Source organism: Pituophis catenifer, unplaced genomic scaffold, assembly GCF_029215685.1.
Source record: "Pituophis catenifer annectens isolate HBS135680 unplaced genomic scaffold, rPitCat1.0.hap2 SCAF_3, whole genome shotgun sequence".
Taxonomy (NCBI): domain Eukaryota; kingdom Metazoa; phylum Chordata; class Lepidosauria; order Squamata; family Colubridae; genus Pituophis; species Pituophis catenifer.
The window spans coordinates 120189623-120207748 of record NW_027256883.1 but is presented as its reverse complement, the minus strand read 5'-3'; the positions used below and the strand labels follow the sequence as shown (position 1 = coordinate 120207748).

Below are 18126 nucleotides of genomic sequence, written 5' to 3'. Positions count from 1 at the left end.
AGAGGTTATGGTTACGGAATGTATGATACTACAAATGTACACTATGCGTACATTAGCCAAAGGTGGAGAAATGGTTCTTTCCAAATGTTACTAAATTATAAATTTGGCTAACGATGAGGGAGACCGGGAAGTGCACTTTAACAGAATAGAGAGGAGGAAAGATTACCCCTTCAACACTAACATTTTTCTCAATTTTCTAAGTCAATGAATGGTGTTTTTTCAAAGGCAAATGATATGTTTATAGGTCACAATACTCCATTAAGCCTGGCTTTGTGACAAATTTGTCTGCAAGCATCATATGCTCAATGAAAATGCAAATGTAGCTATTAAGTCTTCTGTGACTTAGCTAGTCGAATTTGGTTAGTTTTCCTCTTCATCGGTTTGCCAATCCTGCATTACAGTAAACACTGCCATAATTTTTTTTCCTGATTTTCCTGCTATTGCATGTCATATAGAATTGCAGCAAAGGAGAACGGCCCAAACCAAGAAGAGTGATTTTGTACCAAGCTGGAAATTGATACATTGAGTAAAGAAGCCTTAAATATAGGAAACTGTTTCCACGCTATTGTTCATATGACCCAGAAAGGTTTCCTGATTTATAGGGGGTTTGGTTTAGGGGACTGTAATATGGGAAAAAAAGAAACAGCAATATCAGTTGTGAAACAGTCTTCTATATAAGCTGCCTCTTTCTTGCTCAGCCCATCAATTTACTAACTTATTACTCTTCTGTTCAATTAAAAGAGAATGTATTGTTTACATGAACTTATTTTCTAGGACAAAGATGGAGAATTTGGAGTTCAGCAACATCTGGAATGGCACAATTCCCAACAGGCCCAACTGGAATGCCAAGTTCAGATCAGCAACATGTTATCTCCTTACCACCTCCTTAACCTTGATTTGCCTACCAGCAGTGATGGTCCTTGCATTAGGACACAAAGGAGTCAACAAAGGGTGAATGTCATTAAATTACATGTTTTAGGAACATATAATCCCTATGCAAACCAACCTGATGGTAAGGCAGGAATAATAGTATTTTAGGCTCTGCTTGTAAGGCCCGTTCATTGAGCACAGAATTTGAGCAAGAAAGCTCTATGTTTGACCAATTTTTCATGTGCAGAGTCTATATAAATTAAAACAGCATATAATCAGCTTTCTTGCTCTCACAGCAACTCTACATTTAAGTAGATATGCTGATACAAAAAGACTACTTTGCAAATGTTAACATGTACAGAAAGACAGATCAGCTATCATGTTAAGGTGGGGCTAGAAATGTGTGTCCATTTCTGATTTATTGTATAACTGTTGTACAAGTAACACGTGAATATGGTTAGCTTTATTAATAATCCCGATCCTTGCTTCTTTTTGCCTTTTTCTCCTCTTACTTCAAGAGATATGATAAATCACATTTTCTATAAAGAACATCAGAAAATATTCTTTATTTTCTGATATTCTAATTGTATTAAAAAAACAACTTGCTTGATAAACCTTCTACTATCCATTGTCAGGAAATAAAACACAGTCCAATAAGTTCAGTGTTTCTCAAACTTGGCAATATGCTGGTTGGGGAATTCTTATTGAAGTCTACACATCTTCAAGTTGTCAATTTGAGAAACATTGAATTAGACCATAATGTGCACAAAATTGATGGTTTTTGCAAAACCTTTTTTTAAAAAAAGAATTTAGAAGGCTAAAGTACAATCATCAAATCAATATCCCTGGGAATAATTTGTTGTTTCCAAATTTCCCAACATTGCTTAATACAAAAGCTTTGCTAAAAACAAGGAGAGCATCAAGTTGCCAGTGGTAAGTGTTCCATAAAGTAATAGGAAGTAATGAGCAATGATAGAAGTAATATAATCTATAGTGCACGCGTAGCTCATTTTTCCCAGATAGTAGAATAGGTTATTCCAATCAAACAGGTTGTTAACCTGAAACAGTGTAAAAAGATGAAGCCCTGTCTCATCCTTTGATTCCCTGTGATTAACATAATAAATTCATTCTAGGAAAATAAAATCTTCAGTAACGGAACACATTGTCATAGTTAAACTAATAAAAAAAATTAAAAGCATTCACTGTATTCCATGTTTAGCTCTAAAAACCAATTAGGGAACCTAGAATTATGCACAACAGATGTAAACAGTATGTTCAGAAAGTAGAGTTTGCCACTGGCTGTTTTTACATCTCTTTTAAAATGTTAATACTCCAACAGGAGTATGAAATTTAGCCTTGAATTGAGAGTCTTGTTAATGCAATTGATAGCTCCCCCAGTCAATTCTTCAGGAAGTTAATAGCTTTAGAAAAAGTGAGTGCTCACAGGTTTAGATCAAATCCAAAATGAAGTTTTGAATGACAATGGGTGTTCCTGTATCAAAACCACAAATATCCAGCATCCCTCTGTCATCTGGGTCTGCAACAGTAAAGCCACTGGATGTCATTCCACAAACGATTAACTTGGATGGAATACCCATTCTCTATAAACAGATAAAGAGAGAGAGAAATACTTTTTTTCAGATTATACTTGCAAAACAACGAATTATTTATAAAAGCCAAGTCTTACAGACTTTATTACTGAAGTGCACAATCCATATTCTTGTTCTCTTCCTGGAAAGTCTTATTTTTCTCAGTATTTTGCCAAGATTTTTGAACCCAAACTATCACAACTACAACTAGGGAGACCTGAATGAGGCAAATGGGGAAAACAGATTGTCTTTTTCTTAAAAATATACTTTATGTCTTATCTTAGTACTGCTCATTGTTGCTGCTTTGTCCTTAAATAGCTTTTTCTGCATCCGATAACAAGCACTGTTCCACTTGTGGATCACTTATGTGAGCCCAGTATACTTCTAGATCGGATCACTGTAGTGCAGATAGCTAGAAAGTCACAAGCAGTGCTGATATAACACTAATATAAACAGGACTAAACTAGCATGCACTGAACACAATATTAAAGAAATAACTTTATATATTTATATTTCATTCTACTTTAGGATTATAATTATATTGTTTGCCCAAAACCATTCCAGAAAATGGTTCTCTGTTACAACATAGATCATCAGAAAGCTGGCAGCTACCTTAAGAAGGCAAAACTTTATAAAGAAACATTTTGTCTTATTTTTCATTATTTAAAGAATACTTACCTCTCTATACTGTCTCAACGCTGTGGCAGGGTGAACATCTCCAGCAAAAGTCTCACTATCCATGAAGATAATAAAAACATCAACCTCTACACCTGTCTTTTGGGCCCAGAGCAATGGAGAAGAACAATTGGTGGCGCCCCTTGGAATCTATAAGAAAAAAAAATTATTAAGATCCAAACAAGCCAGTAAAAATTATATAGCTTTTAACTTAGCAATGTTTCTGCCTGGGAACTAGCAAAGGGAATGTGAATTGATGTTTACATTTAAGATTACAAACGGTGTTGTTATATATATGTTACCGGCAATGTGTGAAAAACTGACATTTTATAGATTGCTTAGGAAATCTATAGAAAGTGTGATGTCTTTAGGCAAAGTATGAAATGTCTGTTATTTTAAAATGCTATACACTTCTCCTAGGCATTGGATATAATATCTCAGCATTATGCAAAATGACAAGCACTATTTAGGCAAAGTATGCAAAGAAAGTCATGAAAAGGGTTAGATTTAGGCTTAACCCTAATCTTTTATTGAAAAGATTTTATGAAAATGAAAGAAGAAAAATAAAATAAAAAAATAAAGTACAGGATTATAAATAAAATACAGAAAAGACCAGTGTTGACTTGCTTGTTGCAACAAGGAAAGCTAGAATGGCATTTAAACGGGAATATTTTATACTTTGCTGGTTTGCCTTTTGGCATTGCATAGAATGCCTAGAAAATGTGTAAAATATTAGGTGCTTCATACTTTGACGTCCCATTTTTGTCATTCTATAGATTTCCTAGACATTCTATAAAATGCCTAGTTTCACACATTGATTGTAACACATATATTATACCAGACAATCTGTGACCTATTGGGTCATTGTTTCAGAGATATTTCCTTATCTAGATAAAAAGAATGACCATGGATGGGCAAAAATTCTATGGGAGTGTGAACAATTTCTGTCTGTTGACTTTCCCATTGAATGTTGTTGTTGGAAGCTGGCAGTGAACATTGGGAACCTACCTACCTATCTACCTTATTCCTTCCTAACTCCCTCCCTCTTGTCTCTCCCTTTTCCTTCCTTTCTTCCTTTCTGATAAGGCTAGTAGGTCCCTACTTTTGAATGGAGAAGGGAGTAAGAGAGTGGCCAGAAGCTGTCAAGAAATGTTGAAAGTGATGATCAAATAGTCTCAACAGCATGGTGGCGGCAGCACTGAAGCAGCTACAACTTTCCCAAATTTCATTCCCTCGAAGTAAGAAGTCACAGCATTTTGTAACTTAACCCATTTGAGGTACCTTGGTTGAAAAAGTTTTGCCCTATGTTGCATCACTTCGCTCAACTAAAGGTTATAGACACGAGAGTTTTGGTAGTATTTCAATATAGTGAATGATGCTTTCCCTGGGAAGTGATCAAATGCCAGCTAAATTTTTTTTTCTCCCCATTGGACTAATGTCTCCTGTGATTTGCAATAGGAGACAAGACCTGCCCACTGAGCCTGTCCTCTGGAGATGCCAAACTGACAGGCCAATAAAGGTAGATAACAAAGCAGTGTGATAGGCAACCGATGCAAGCTACAGAAATGCTGTTCACAGAGAAAATCCTCTGTCTTGAGGATTAATTTAGTGACAACCTTTTTCATCTCCCACATATGCACAGACAAATCCACAGTCCCCATAGCATGTAAACAGATATACATATATGATTCTATGTCTAGGATGGGCAAAGTTTATAGAAGGCTGCATGACATGAAATGGAGAAGACTAGCTTGCCCAGCAATATTTCCATGTCCATTCAGATTCCGTATTTTCTTTTTTAAAAAAAGTTATTACCAAGAGATCTTTCACAAATCCAGTGCTGATTTCCATCCTCTCCTGCATGTATCCTCAATACCTTAATCTTACCATTAAAGTTCTTCAATGATTTTGCCCTACTCTTTTGTGTTATATTTCCTTCTATAAACCCAAACACTAACTTGATAATGGATTTGATCACAAAACCAATCTGATCACTTTGCAGGGAAAGTATAATTCAGCCAGCTCATTTATTTTTTTTTACTCAAACCCTGTAACTCATTATGTAATATAATAGTGCCTTCAAATTATATACTAACATACTTCAAGTAAAATCAAAGCATATCCATACACTCTTTACATCTCTTATTAGTTATCCCTTTTTCATTTTTTTTTCTAATGAAGTTTAGGTACTGGATTACTCAGACCAATGTGCTTTCCTTTTTATTATGGTATTAATATTATCATGTGCTACATGCAAGAAATAAAAGAGTCACTTGAAAATAAAATGCTTTCATGAAAAAGAATACTTGTTTAAGAGTAAAATACTTATTTTCATGATAAATACATTAAGTTACCTATTCTCATATAAAACTACAGGATGACTTTAAGAATATTAGGTACCTCAGACATTTTCTGTAATACTTGTGGTAAAGTCATATCCTCAGTCACAGGACAAGGAACTATATCATGGGAAAAAGCAACAATGTGGGAATCTTTTTCAGTGCGTGCCACAACCTGGTAAAAACCAAATGACCAAAGGTAAAGATAGAATGTTATTTTCCTGTTTCTTGAACAAAAAGCATTTCTGTAACTCAAGCTTTCTGTGGTTTTCAAATGTGAAATAGCTGTTTTCATAAGTCTTTTCTATTCTAATTCATCCCTCTTCTAACTCTTCACCATATCCTAGTCCTTTCTCCAAGACTTTCTTAAGGGTTTCCCCCCCCCCCTTTGGATACAAGTGCTGAAAATCAGATTACCAAATCTTGCACAATGGTTTCTTCTTGACTTGTAGAACAGACACCGATGGGATGCATAATCTTGGCCAAACACTTACTTTAGTACGGGAGGCATTAATCACTGTAAAAATGCTTTGTTGCCTGCTCTAACTTGAGCAACAGGAAAAGTATGTATTGTAGACAAGTGGCATGACAAGACTGGGTAGTAAGACATGGAATGAATAAAAGGATATCAACATGCGGCAAACTACTGTCCAGCAAATACCATATTTTTTGGACTATAAAATGCACCTAGATTTACAAGAGGAAAACAAAAAAAAATAGTTTGTGACCTCCAGCCATCGCATTTTCACCCTCCCTGGCCCCCAGATGCACTCTGCAGTGCTCCGCACATTCCGTTTTCGCCAAAAACGGGCCTGTTTACGCCAAAAACACACCCATTTTTGGCCTGCAGAGTGCTTCTGGAGGGCGGGGAGGGTGAAAATGCGACACACGGAGAGTTCGAGAGCCCAAAAATGGGATATGTGGAGCATTGCAGAGTGCTTTTGGGGGCTGGGGAGGGTGAAAATGCAACATGTGGAGGGTTCAGGAGCCCAAAAACAGGCCTGTATTTGGTCTATAAGACAAACCAAAATTTTCACCCACTTTTGGGGGAGGAGTGTGTCTTATACTCCGAAAAATATGGGTAAGTCACTCAAATTCTAAACCCACAGAGGCATTTGGGAGTTATCAGAGGAAATATATCCTTGTATACTTTTGGAAAATATTGACCATGTTATCCAAAAATAAAAAAGATAAATAAAACAGAAGCTTGATTTATATCTAAAGAAACAAATAGAATAGGAATTAATACCTATGTAGATTTTACATGGAAAGGTTTGTTACAGTTTTGTTTTAAAATCATATTATCATGAGGCAAATATCCTGGATTTTACCAAATTACAATCTATTCAGTCTTGGAAACAATGCCATCACATCCCAAAGTTTGAGACCAAAACATATCATAAAAATGAGACAATTCTTACCATGCACATTGTTGCAGCAATGGTACTAGCATTCAGCACACTACCAAAAACCTTTTGCAACATAGAATCACTAACATCAACTGCAACTAAGATACGCTTTCCCATTGGTTCTAATGCCTAAGAAAAGGCAAAGAGGGGAAAGAAGTCAGAACAAATGTTTTTAAAGATTTTTTTAATTGCATGACTTTTCATAGCTGTGAGTGCTTTCAGAAGCAACAGTATTAATCAAAGAAATACTAGTTGATGACAAAAATAATATAATACAGATATATGAGAATAAATTATGCACAGCATAATTTGTAGAGAAACTCTCCATGCGTCTTAAGGAAGGAAAAAAGGAAGACTACAGCCTAGATTGGTATGGACTGCTCATAAGAATACTAAAAAACAAAAATTCTAGGAACATTTACCATCCTGCTTTTAGTCTTTATTGCCAAAATCAGAACTTCCCTAAAGAGATATTGCTTAAATGCTTCAGACTTATACTGAAAGTAATTAATTAAATAAATATTCATAACATTACCTTGAAGGACTTGTAAAATGAAGTATTGAGAGCTTCCAAGATGTCCTTCTCTGGTTGCCAGCGCAGTTTTCCCCGATAACCACGCTCTCCTTTATAGTTTTCTAATGCAACCAAAATATGGAATGGGTGTATTTGAGCCTAAAGAGTTTTGGAAAACAGACTCAAAATGTTAATTTCTCCTTCCGGTGATAATTTCTGTTAATTAAGTATGCTATAAAATCAATGATTATGGAATAGAAAACTATATTTATTTAAGTATTCTGAATATAGAGTGCAATACAACTTTTTAACATGTGTTCAGAGTATTATTGCTAGAAATAATTGCTACAGTATCCCTTAGATTTTTTCCCCCTTCATCTAAATGAGATTAATTTTTTTTTCAGTTATTAATTCAATGGCTTATTTTGCTGGTTTAGAGAAATTCAAATTTATATGGTGACCTCACAAATTTGGTTTGTAATCAATTTTTTATTCTCTTTGCCTTCTGTAAATCTATTACACAAGAAGAGAAATCCTTTCATATGACGTTCACAGCCAATGTTCCCGACAAAAGAATATTTTTGTACAGAATTTTTTTGTAATTTTCACTTTTTCAGCAAAACAATGATTCCCCTATTTTAACTGTAGAGAAAACATTCAAAAGGTTACTGACTTGAAAGAGTACCTTTATAAAACAGATGAACAGAAAGAAAGATTATGAACATATTTAAAAATCTTGTACATGTCCTTGACTTACAACCATTCATTTAGTGACCATTTGAAGTTACAACAGTACTGAAAAAAGCGATTGATGACCATTTTTCACACTTACGACTATGGCAGCATCCCTGTGCTCACATGATCAAAATTAAGATGCTTGGCAACTGGCATGTATTTTTGATGGTTGCAGTGTCCCAGGATCATGTGATCACTTTTTGTGACTGTGTGTCTTTTTTGAGTCAATGTGGAAGCCAGATTCACTTCACAACCATGTTACTAACTTAAAACTGCAGTGATTCACTTAAAAATAGTGGCAAGAAAGGTTGTAAAATGGGGTAAAGCTCATTTAACAACTATCTTGCTTAGAAATGGAAATTTTGGGCTCAATTGTGGTCTTATGTTGAGGACCTCATCAACTAGAGTTGCCAACTTGAATAAATCAATGTAGGACAGGTAATTTTTAATAAATGAGAGAGTCAGGATCAAAACTATTAATTAATAAGTACTGATTACTTAATCCACTTAGTTTGGCGAAGCGGTTTAAGATACCAGGAAACTGCAAGTTCTAGTCCTGCCTTATGTAGAAAGCCAGCGGGCTGATTTTGGGCCAGTCGCTCTCAGCCCAAGGAAGACAAACCACTCCTGAAGATCTTGATAAGAGAACTGCAGGGACATGTCTAGGCATTAGCATTGGTCAGGAATGATTTGTAGGAACACATACATAGACACCCAACCCCCTTTAATTACCTGGAAAATAATTCACCCCATCTGTAAAAGAGTAATAGCTTTATTTGTTAGGCATAGAAAACTAGGCAAAAATAGACACTGAATGAAATGAAAATTGATACAACATTATACTATAACTCAATTAAACTAAAAGGTTCATGGCATATTACATTATCTTCTATCATATAAAACTGGAAAATAATAGTTATTTGTTTTAAAGCAACTTCCTAGAATTCTGTGAAAAAGATTTTAGTGTGTTTTTTTTCCAAGTGATTAGAATCCAAGTGCAATCCTAGTAGCAGTCTATTCCAAAAAAAGAAGAAAAAAAAAACCCGGAAACAAATTTAAAAACAGCTGACAAAAATCAAAAAGCATAATGAAACCCTGTGTTATCTAGCTAATAATACATGTATAACACAACAGATTCTGTAAACATTTATTAAATGCAAGCAACAGAGTTCAATAGCTTTTTCTATAAAAAGCTTTTTTTTAAATGTAGAAACTTCTACCCACACAAATACAAAGTAAGAAATAGGAAAACTGTTGACGGATATCTGGACTCAACTTGTTTTATATAAGCATATTCTAGACCAGGCTTTCTCACATGGCGTACCATAGAATCATAGGATTTCACAAGAGATTGTGATTGAAAATGAAAAATAGAACTTTTTTTCAGCTTTGTGTAATATGTAATACTAGCAGTCATAGTAGACGAAATTTTTACACAATGGATCGCAGCTTTTTAAATATTGCATTTAATTTTATATCAATTTTCCTAATATAAATAGCATTAAGTACAATCAATTTACAATACTTTTTTTTCCCCAAAAAAATCTAACAAAACTACCTTTAGAAAAATTACCGGTAAATCCTATTTTGTCTTAAGCCGGTTATTCAAAAATTTGTTTGTCTTGTAAGTTTTTAAAATTTATCAAAGAGGAAAAAAGATTAATTTCAATGAAAGTTAAGTTAAACACAATCAGATTTTCTTCCAAAAAGAAGGAGGGCTAAAAAGTCATTTTTAGTTTCAAATAGGGAAAAGAACTACTCTTGGACATACCATTCTTCATTATCATCTTGTACACTAGAAATTTGGATAAAATTATAAAAATGTAGAATATTTTAAAAGGAAAAACTGAAGTTTCTCTTCCCACATTACTGACTTGCATTAGAGTTAGTACCCTTGTGGTGGAGGGGAAGCCAGTGGTGGAATCCATTTTTTTTACTACTGGTTTTGTGGGCATAGCTTGGAGGATGTGGTGTCGCTTGGTAGGCGTGGCTTGGTGGGCGTGGCAGGGGAAAATACTGCAAAATCTCCAATCCCTCCCCACTCCTGGGGGAAGGATATTGCAAAATCTCCATTCCCACCCCACTCTGGGGCCAGACAGAGGTGGCATTTGCCAGTTTTCCGAACTACTCAAAATTTCCGCTACTGGCTCTCCAGAACCTATCAGAACCTGCTGAATAGCACCCCTGGGGGAAACCAACAAAAAGAATGCACTAATGAGTTTGCCAAATACATCCTTAGAAAAAAAGATCAAAAAAACTTTGACGATTATTGTTGGATTATTATATCTACAGATCTATATTCACAGATCATGTTAATATATCTGTAAACACAGTTCTTTTTATGGAAGGAGTTCCCTCAGACCTGACAATTATTACAAGGCTTCCCTCCATGCACATCAGCTGAGTGATTGCAACGAGAAACATTTCTAACCAAGAAGACTGACTACTGATCAATAATTCCAATTTTCCTGAATCCTGATCCTTATCTATAAGGATCAGGAATCTGGAAAATTAGAATTATTGATTAGTAGACAGCCAACATTTCAGTTTTTGATTAAGAGCAGTCTAAAACTGATTAAAACATTTATTGTTTTAAAATTGAGATGAAGCCAGAGTTATTCTTATTGGATATTATAAAAAGAAATGTAAGCAAAAGGGCTCAATATATTATACTTCATATTACAACAGCAGCAAGAATCTTATTTGCCCAGAATTGGAATCAAGAAAACATGCCACCAAATGCAATGGTAATAAAAAAAAATCCTCAATAGTGCAGAAATGGATAAATTAACCAGGGATCTTAAAGACAGAGAGGAATCAGAGTATTACAAGAGTTGGAATATGTGGTATCAATGGCTTGAAACGAGATGTAAAATTGATGCATAAAGATGATATAGAAACATTAAATTGGAAATTATATATAAATATGATAAAACTTGTTAAAGGATAAAAGGAATATGTAAATACATATAGATATACTGTAATATATGAAAAATAGATTAAATCAATGTTAATGAAGAACAAAAATATAATATCGTAAAAGATACTATATATTTAAAGATGTACATAATGTATAAAATAATAAGCCATAGATTGGAATTATGAAATTTGAATTGTTACCGATAGTTGAAAGCTGTAAAAATGGAAATATGCTTTTAAAACTAAAAAAGGTTGAATAAAGACTATTTAAAAAATTATTGTTTTTCTACACAAGACAAGTATTTTCCTAACGCTATTTAAAATAGTCCTTATCCCTAAAGATATGGTACAAATAGTGAATCTTTCTCTCCTTTGACTATTCCCTTTGTAAGTCCAACCCCTAGCCCATTACTAAATATTTGAGATATCCTGTAGTAGTGTTATTTCTTAGGAATTTATATAATGATTTATTACAATGAAGCTTAATTTTCAATACTGGTTTCTATTAAAAGATCAACTAATAGAATATTGCTAGAATACAATGCAGATAAGAAATCAGCATTAAAAAATCCTTACCTTTTTAAGAAGTTTTTCATTTTTTAGTTTTTCACAAACCATTGCTACCTCTGAGCTTCCCGGTTCAAGAACAAAATTTGCTGTCATTTTTCCCAGGTTCTTCAATATTGCTGTTATGGGCATGTTCTGTAGCAGTGCTTTCCATACCTTGTACAAAATGAAGTTCAAAGAAAAAGAAAAGTCACAGTATTTAAAGAAAAACACATACTCAGTATAAATATGCATAACTGTACAGGAATAATGTAAATGTATTTATTCTTTCATTCACCACATTTCTACAACATCTACCTCATCTATGTGACTCTGGGCAGCTCACAATAAAAACATGTCACAAAATATAAAAGCATAAATAAGAACAAAGTTAAAAATAGAACTGTCTCTCTTTCCATAAGGCAAAATTCTTTTAATCAACAGGATCCCCCCAATATGCCCTCCCCACCTGACCAAATTGAATTGGACGATATAATTAGGACAAGCAAGATAGTTCCTCAGGTAACCTGGTCCCATGCCATGAAGAATACATGTAAAACTAAGAATACATGTAAAAATTGTTAAGTGCTATAAAAATAGAGGAGTGATAAAGTGCAGAAAACAACATTATATAGTGTCATTCAAAGTATTAATGTTTCTCTAATTTCCTTACCTCTTTAGATTTCAAGTGACTTGTCAGGAGGTGTTCTCTAACTAAACTATGCTCTTCTATCAAATGAATCACTTCCAGTTCATCCGTTGTATGCTTTACCCTCTCCACTGCTTCCAAATACTTCAACACTTTTTCAGCCTCAGCAGAAAGTCTGCTCTCTTTATATGTCTCTTGGACTTCCTTCCATCCCTTCATTACATACTTAGTGACAATGGCCAGGCCTGTTGAAATACAGTAAGTTTTATTTCTAATTTAGAACATATTTTAAAAAGAAATATGAACTCCAAAATAATGTAAAATTATCAAATATTAGGCTGGAAAGTGTATTTATTTTGTATTTGGTATTTTCTGGCATCTTAGCAAAACTAGCAATTTGTTTCTATATGACCTTCTATATATATATTACCTTGATATATAAATAGTGGAAGATAATGTAAAAGCAAAAATAAATAAATAAATACAGTAGTGTTGCTATTTAATTAAATACATACGGACACATATAATGCCTTTTTCACAATTTATTCATCTGACCCTCAGTCTTTAGGACTGTTAATTGTGGGCATTCTGTCTGCTATAATTCTTCTATTGCTTTTGCTATTTGTAGCAGTAACAAAAATTACTGCTAGAAAAGTTACTTCTAGAAAACGCTCAAGGTTTTGATTTAATTTTTTTTAAACTATTACATATTCTCCCTATTATAAAATAAAGCAATACAGCTTCTGTGACCATAATTAAACCCAACATTTCTGTTGCTAAGCAAAAGTTATTTTGCCCCATTTTATGAACTTTCTTGCCAGTTGTTACACAAATCACTGCAGTTAAGTTACTAACACAGTTGTTAAATGAATCTGACTTCCCCATTAACTCTGCTTGTCAGAAGGTCGCAAAAGCTGATCACATGACCCCAGAACATTGCAACTATCATAAATATGAGTCAGTTGTCAAGCGTCTGAATTTTGATCAAATGATCATGGAGATGCTGCAATGGTCATTAAGTGTGAGAACTGGTCATAAGTCACTTTTTTCAGCGTCATGTAACTTCAAATGGTCACTAAATGAACTGTTCTAAATTGAGGACTACCTGTAGATTAATATTTTTTTTTTTAAGTGAACGTTGTGTATTCTTTACAATATTTAACACTTTTTATATGTCAGTTTGTTTCTCTCCCCACAATTAGAGTCATGGCTTACTTTATAAAATTACACTTCCATTTCTCACTCCTCCATCTCTTTTGATCAAACATACAGGCAAAAGCAAAATGTTTCCAAATTACTTATTGCAAACCATCCTTGCTGATTCGGAAGATTTACTTGTTTGTTATTACCTTCATTTGCAGGCTTTAGATGTGATAACCTGAGAAGATCTTTATGGCACCAGCCGTCTTTCTTCTTATATGCTGTCACCGCTAAAGCAATAGCCATGTCATTCTTTCCATTGTACCAAACTGAAACAGCTTTTCTCAGGGCACGGCCCCACATGCCACAATTCATGCCTTCCTTCAGATCCTTTTTAAACTGGATGAAAGTGAAGAGGTGGGTTGGTATATGACAAATTTCAGGGACAGCCTTATAAGCTTCTTGTTTGGTTTTGGCATCGGAACACTGTGAACAAATGGCAAGCGCAAACAATACTGGATCCTGTTTTGCTGCTCTACCTTCCTGGCTGAAAGTCTTTATTTCTTGTACTGCTTCATAACCTTTGCCACCTTCAATAAGCCTCAAAAGAGCATCTACACTTTCAAAGCTCAGTTTTTGTTCCTTGACATAGAATGCACCTCCTTCGGAACCAAAACACAAGAAACGGCGCAGTCTAGTCATGTCTGTAACTTGCCACCCGCATCCATCTTCAGAGTTTGATAGCTGGTTTTCATTGCAGGGCTGCATTTGACTTGCTCCTTCTTCCATTGCTTCTCAGTATAAAGAAGTCTCCTGAAGAAACACAATAAAATTATTTCATCTATCTGGAATCCTGACTTTATGGCCAGCTTTATTAAGACAATTACTCAAAACATTTCTTTCAAAACAAATGTGGCAACGTTTTACGAAAAAGATGTTCAAACTTCAGCTGAAACCTTCAGAATGAGAATCTTTTACATACAAAATATACTAGATACAGTAAGTATAAGAGATTATCTCAATTTCCAAATAAATATTCATTAACATTCTAAAAAAAAAATCCTTAAATGAACCAATTTTCTCAATGCTAGTGAGTCAATGCTTTATTTTTTTCTTCAATCCCAGAAGAGGTTTTATAAGCCAGAAGGACAATGGATTCAGTTGAATAAAAATAATATTTTGCATTTTTAAAAAGAAAAAGTAATGTCATAATTTCTTAAGTATTCTTAATCCTATGATGGTCTATGTAATTAGAAGTTACCTTATTTTTCAGTGTATAAGATACACTTCCCTCCCCCCCCCCAAAAAAATGGGTTGAAATGTCTGTCTATCTTAGAGACCGAATGTTGCCGAAGCCCCGCCAACCTGCCAGCCCTCATCCTTTGGCCTCTGCCTCCCAGCAATTTGCCTCTTTGCAGCAAACAGCCTGGTCAATTTTAGCACAGCCTGATTTAACATGAGCAACTGATTGGCGATTGGATTTGTCTCCTGGAATACTGCCTATCAGCTGTTCCAGGCTGCGGGAATCACCGCCACCACCTATCACTGCCTCCGCGCGCCCCATTTTCGGCCTCTTCAATCCCCCATTTTTGGTCTTCGCATGTCCCGTTTTCGGCCCAGGCCAGGCCGCCTATCTGCACTGCCTGGAAAGGGCTGAAAATGGGGCACACGGAGGCAAATTGTTGGGAGACAGAGGCAGATATTTTTTCTTGTTTTCATCCCCAAAAGTTAGGTGCGTTTTATAGTCCGGAGAGTCTTATAGTCCAAAAAATATGGTATTCTGCCATTATAAGCATAACAACTGTACTTGCATCCAGAGACCAAAATGTTAAGGCAACTATATGAAATTCATGCCTCCAATGCATTTCTATTAAGCAATTAAGATTTGATAATTTCAAGTTGTAATTTCTAGAAGTGATTTATTAATTTGATGTAATATCTTCTGGTGTGCTAAGAATCCTATAATTACTTTTAATTTCTGAATTTAATAAACTATTTTGCAAAGTTTATTTTTTCCTTACGTAACATATTATTTGAAGATAATAATTCACTATTTAATTTACATTGCAAAACAATAATTCTGATTGTCAACATGTAATTATTGCTTCAATTAAATTAAATGCAATATCCTGCCTGAAATATAATGTTCTTAGGATGTGCAATGTTCTGCTTTTAAAAATAAGCAAATGAAGCATGTGCAAATGAAATTCTACACAAATATATATTTTATTATTTGAAATTGAAAAACCAGTTCCTCACAACACAGTAAAATATTTTGAGCAATAAAATTTTAGCACAATTTCTAAATTAAAAAGGCTCTCTCAAGACCAATAAAAATGTTGGTCAGATGTGCAATTTGAATAAATGAGATAATTATTTTTTATAAAATTTCTAACTAGTTTTCAGTGATGAAACCACCTGAAATTGGAAAGACCATAAATTAAAAAAAAAATACTTCCTTATTAAAAAATAAAACAGCTTAAAATCTTGTAACATTGCCCAGAATTCAATATAAGATGGGCAAAATATTTTAAATAAATATAGTTCAGAACCAACAAAATACATTTTGTGCCAAATCACCACAGAGAAAAGAGATATGAGTGCACCTAGATTTTGCAACAGGCACAGTATGTAGACTATCTCCTCCGGGACTCAAACCTGGCTATCACACGTGCAGTAGCAAAATTCTGTGCAGTTGCAATGACACGAAAAATCCGATTACAGAATTAAAGATGTTTACTGCACCAATTTCTTGTAGATATCTCTAACAATTTTTAGAGAATCTATATTTACACACCTAACTTACATGCTCTCCCATCATGTAACCAAGGGCAAGAGCCATACTGTTTGATATCATGTACTTTATTATTATGGACATTATTGTTGTTGTTGTTGTTGTTATTTTTTAACACTATTGCAAACAATAATATGAGTGCAGGATACAATACATGGCAGTTTTCATTTGTATCCCACCTATTTTCCAATTTGTTCAAAGTGTTGTATCTTAGCTTATTCAATGTTGTCTTGCATAGTAATGCTGTGGAAGAAATTGAACAAAAATAGCAATTTATTCAATCCCGCTCAACACATTCCATAGCTGAGCTCCAGTTCAAGTGTAACATTTTCGTGATGGTTTGGACTAAAGAACCTTTGGGATGTTCAGGCTGAAATCTATGATATAGAAAGAATGCCACTGAAGATAGAAAGAATGCATGTTTCTACTCAATGTAATCAGATAATTATAGGTAGTCCTCAATTTACAGCAGTACAGTTAGTGACCGTTCTAAGTTACAATGGCACTGAAAAAAGTGACTTATGATCATTTTTCACATTGCAGCATCTCCATGGTCACATGATTTATCATATTTTTCGGAATATAAGACACACTTTTTCCCCCCTAAAAGAGGGTGAAAATTTGGGTGCATCTTATACACCGAATGTAGCCAAAAGCGCTAGGCACAGAGGCAGCAATGGTCTATGGCCGTGATGGCGAACCTATGGCACGCGTGCCACAGGTGGCACACGGAGCCATATCTGTGGGCACGCGAGCGTTGCCCTATGCGTGCTGGCCAGCTGATTTTCGGGCCTTCTGGGCCCACTGGAAGTCGGGAAATGGGCTGTTTCCAGGGCTCTGGAGGGCCTCTGGGAGGGTGGCGAAGGCTGTTTTTGCCTTCCCCCGGCTCCTAGAAAGGCTCTGGAGCCTGGGGAGGGCAAAAAATGGGCCTACTGGGCCCACCGTGCCATCGCGTGCCAAAAGCGGGGGGAGAGCAGGGGGTTCACGCGTGCATGCGTGGGGGGACAGGGCGCATTGAATTATGGGTGTGGGCGTGTACGCGTGCAATCCCCCCCACTACCCCCGCTTTTGGCATGCGATGGCAAAAAGGTTAGCCATCACTGGTCTATGGCAATCCCTGCAGCCTGGAACAGCTGATTAGGGGTATTCAATCAGCTGCTTGTGCTGAATCAGGCTGCAATAATGTGCTGAAGCTGACCTGGCTGTTTGCTATTTGCTACAAGGACTCAGAGTTTGCAGCAGCAATCACTTCCAGAAAGCACACACAAGTAACTGATTCAGAAGGATTCAATAACTTCTCTTTATATATAATACAACACATGAAGTAAATATACAATAACAAAAGCAGATTTTCCAAAGCAAAACACAAGCAGAGGAGAGGAGTTTCAGTGTCAGTTTTGAGCAGCAGACTAGTTTACACTAGTTCAGCACAGAAACAGAGCTTTAGACCTAAGCCACACTCAGGCTCCTTGCTGTCTCCTTCCTTGTTGCTCACACAGCAAATACTGTTTCAGTTTCCAAACAGCCCTCAACTCTCATACACTGACAGGACGCTAGCCAGATGAATTCCGATGGATGCTGGTAGGCAGAGGCAGAATTTTTTTTTCTTATTTTCTTCCCAAAAAACTAAGGTGCATCTTATACTCTGGAGCGTCTTATAGTCTGAAAAATACGGTATATTCGGATGCTTAATAACTGACTCACATTTATGGCACTTGCAGTGTCCCAGGGTCATGTGCTCTCCTTTTGCGGCCTTGACACACAAAGTCAAAGAGGAAGCCACATTCACTTAACAACTGTGTTACTAATTTAACAACTGCAGTGATTCAAATAACAAATGTGACAAGAATAATCGTAAAGTGGGGCAAAATTCAGTTAACAGATTCCTCACTTAGCAACATAAAATGTTGGGCTCAATTGTGGTAGTCGGCCAAGGACTACCTGTAC

The 18126-nt window shown here is 35.4% G+C and overlaps 1 protein-coding gene across 1 annotated transcript; it reads right to left on the bottom strand.

The window, feature by feature from the left end:
- Positions 1-1790: 1790 nt before the first annotated feature.
- Positions 1791-14174, bottom strand: RO60 (Ro60, Y RNA binding protein). The gene is made up of 8 exons (XM_070939301.1): positions 13595-14174; positions 12270-12490; positions 11627-11773; positions 7418-7555; positions 6895-7011; positions 5535-5648; positions 3138-3284; positions 1791-2471 (listed from the first exon to the last, which is right to left on the bottom strand). The coding sequence occupies exons 1-8, from the start codon at positions 14172-14174 to the stop codon at positions 2319-2321; spliced, it is 1617 nt and encodes a 538-aa protein (XP_070795402.1). The 3' UTR covers positions 1791-2318.
- Between the last annotated feature and the right edge of the window lie 3952 nt (positions 14175-18126).

Excerpts from the sequence above, each read along its gene's own strand:
- RO60 (XM_070939301.1), bottom strand. The coding sequence starts at position 14,174 with ATGGAAGAAGGAGCAAGTCAAATGCAGCCCTGCAATGAAAACCAGCTA. Across the intron at positions 7,556-11,626 it reads ATGAAAAACTTCTTAAAAAG|GCTCAAATACACCCATTCCA; the intron begins GTAAGGATTTTT and ends AAAACTCTTTAG. Across the intron at positions 3,285-5,534 it reads TATTACAGAAAATGTCTGAG|ATTCCAAGGGGCGCCACCAA; the intron begins GTACCTAATATT and ends TTTTTCTTATAG.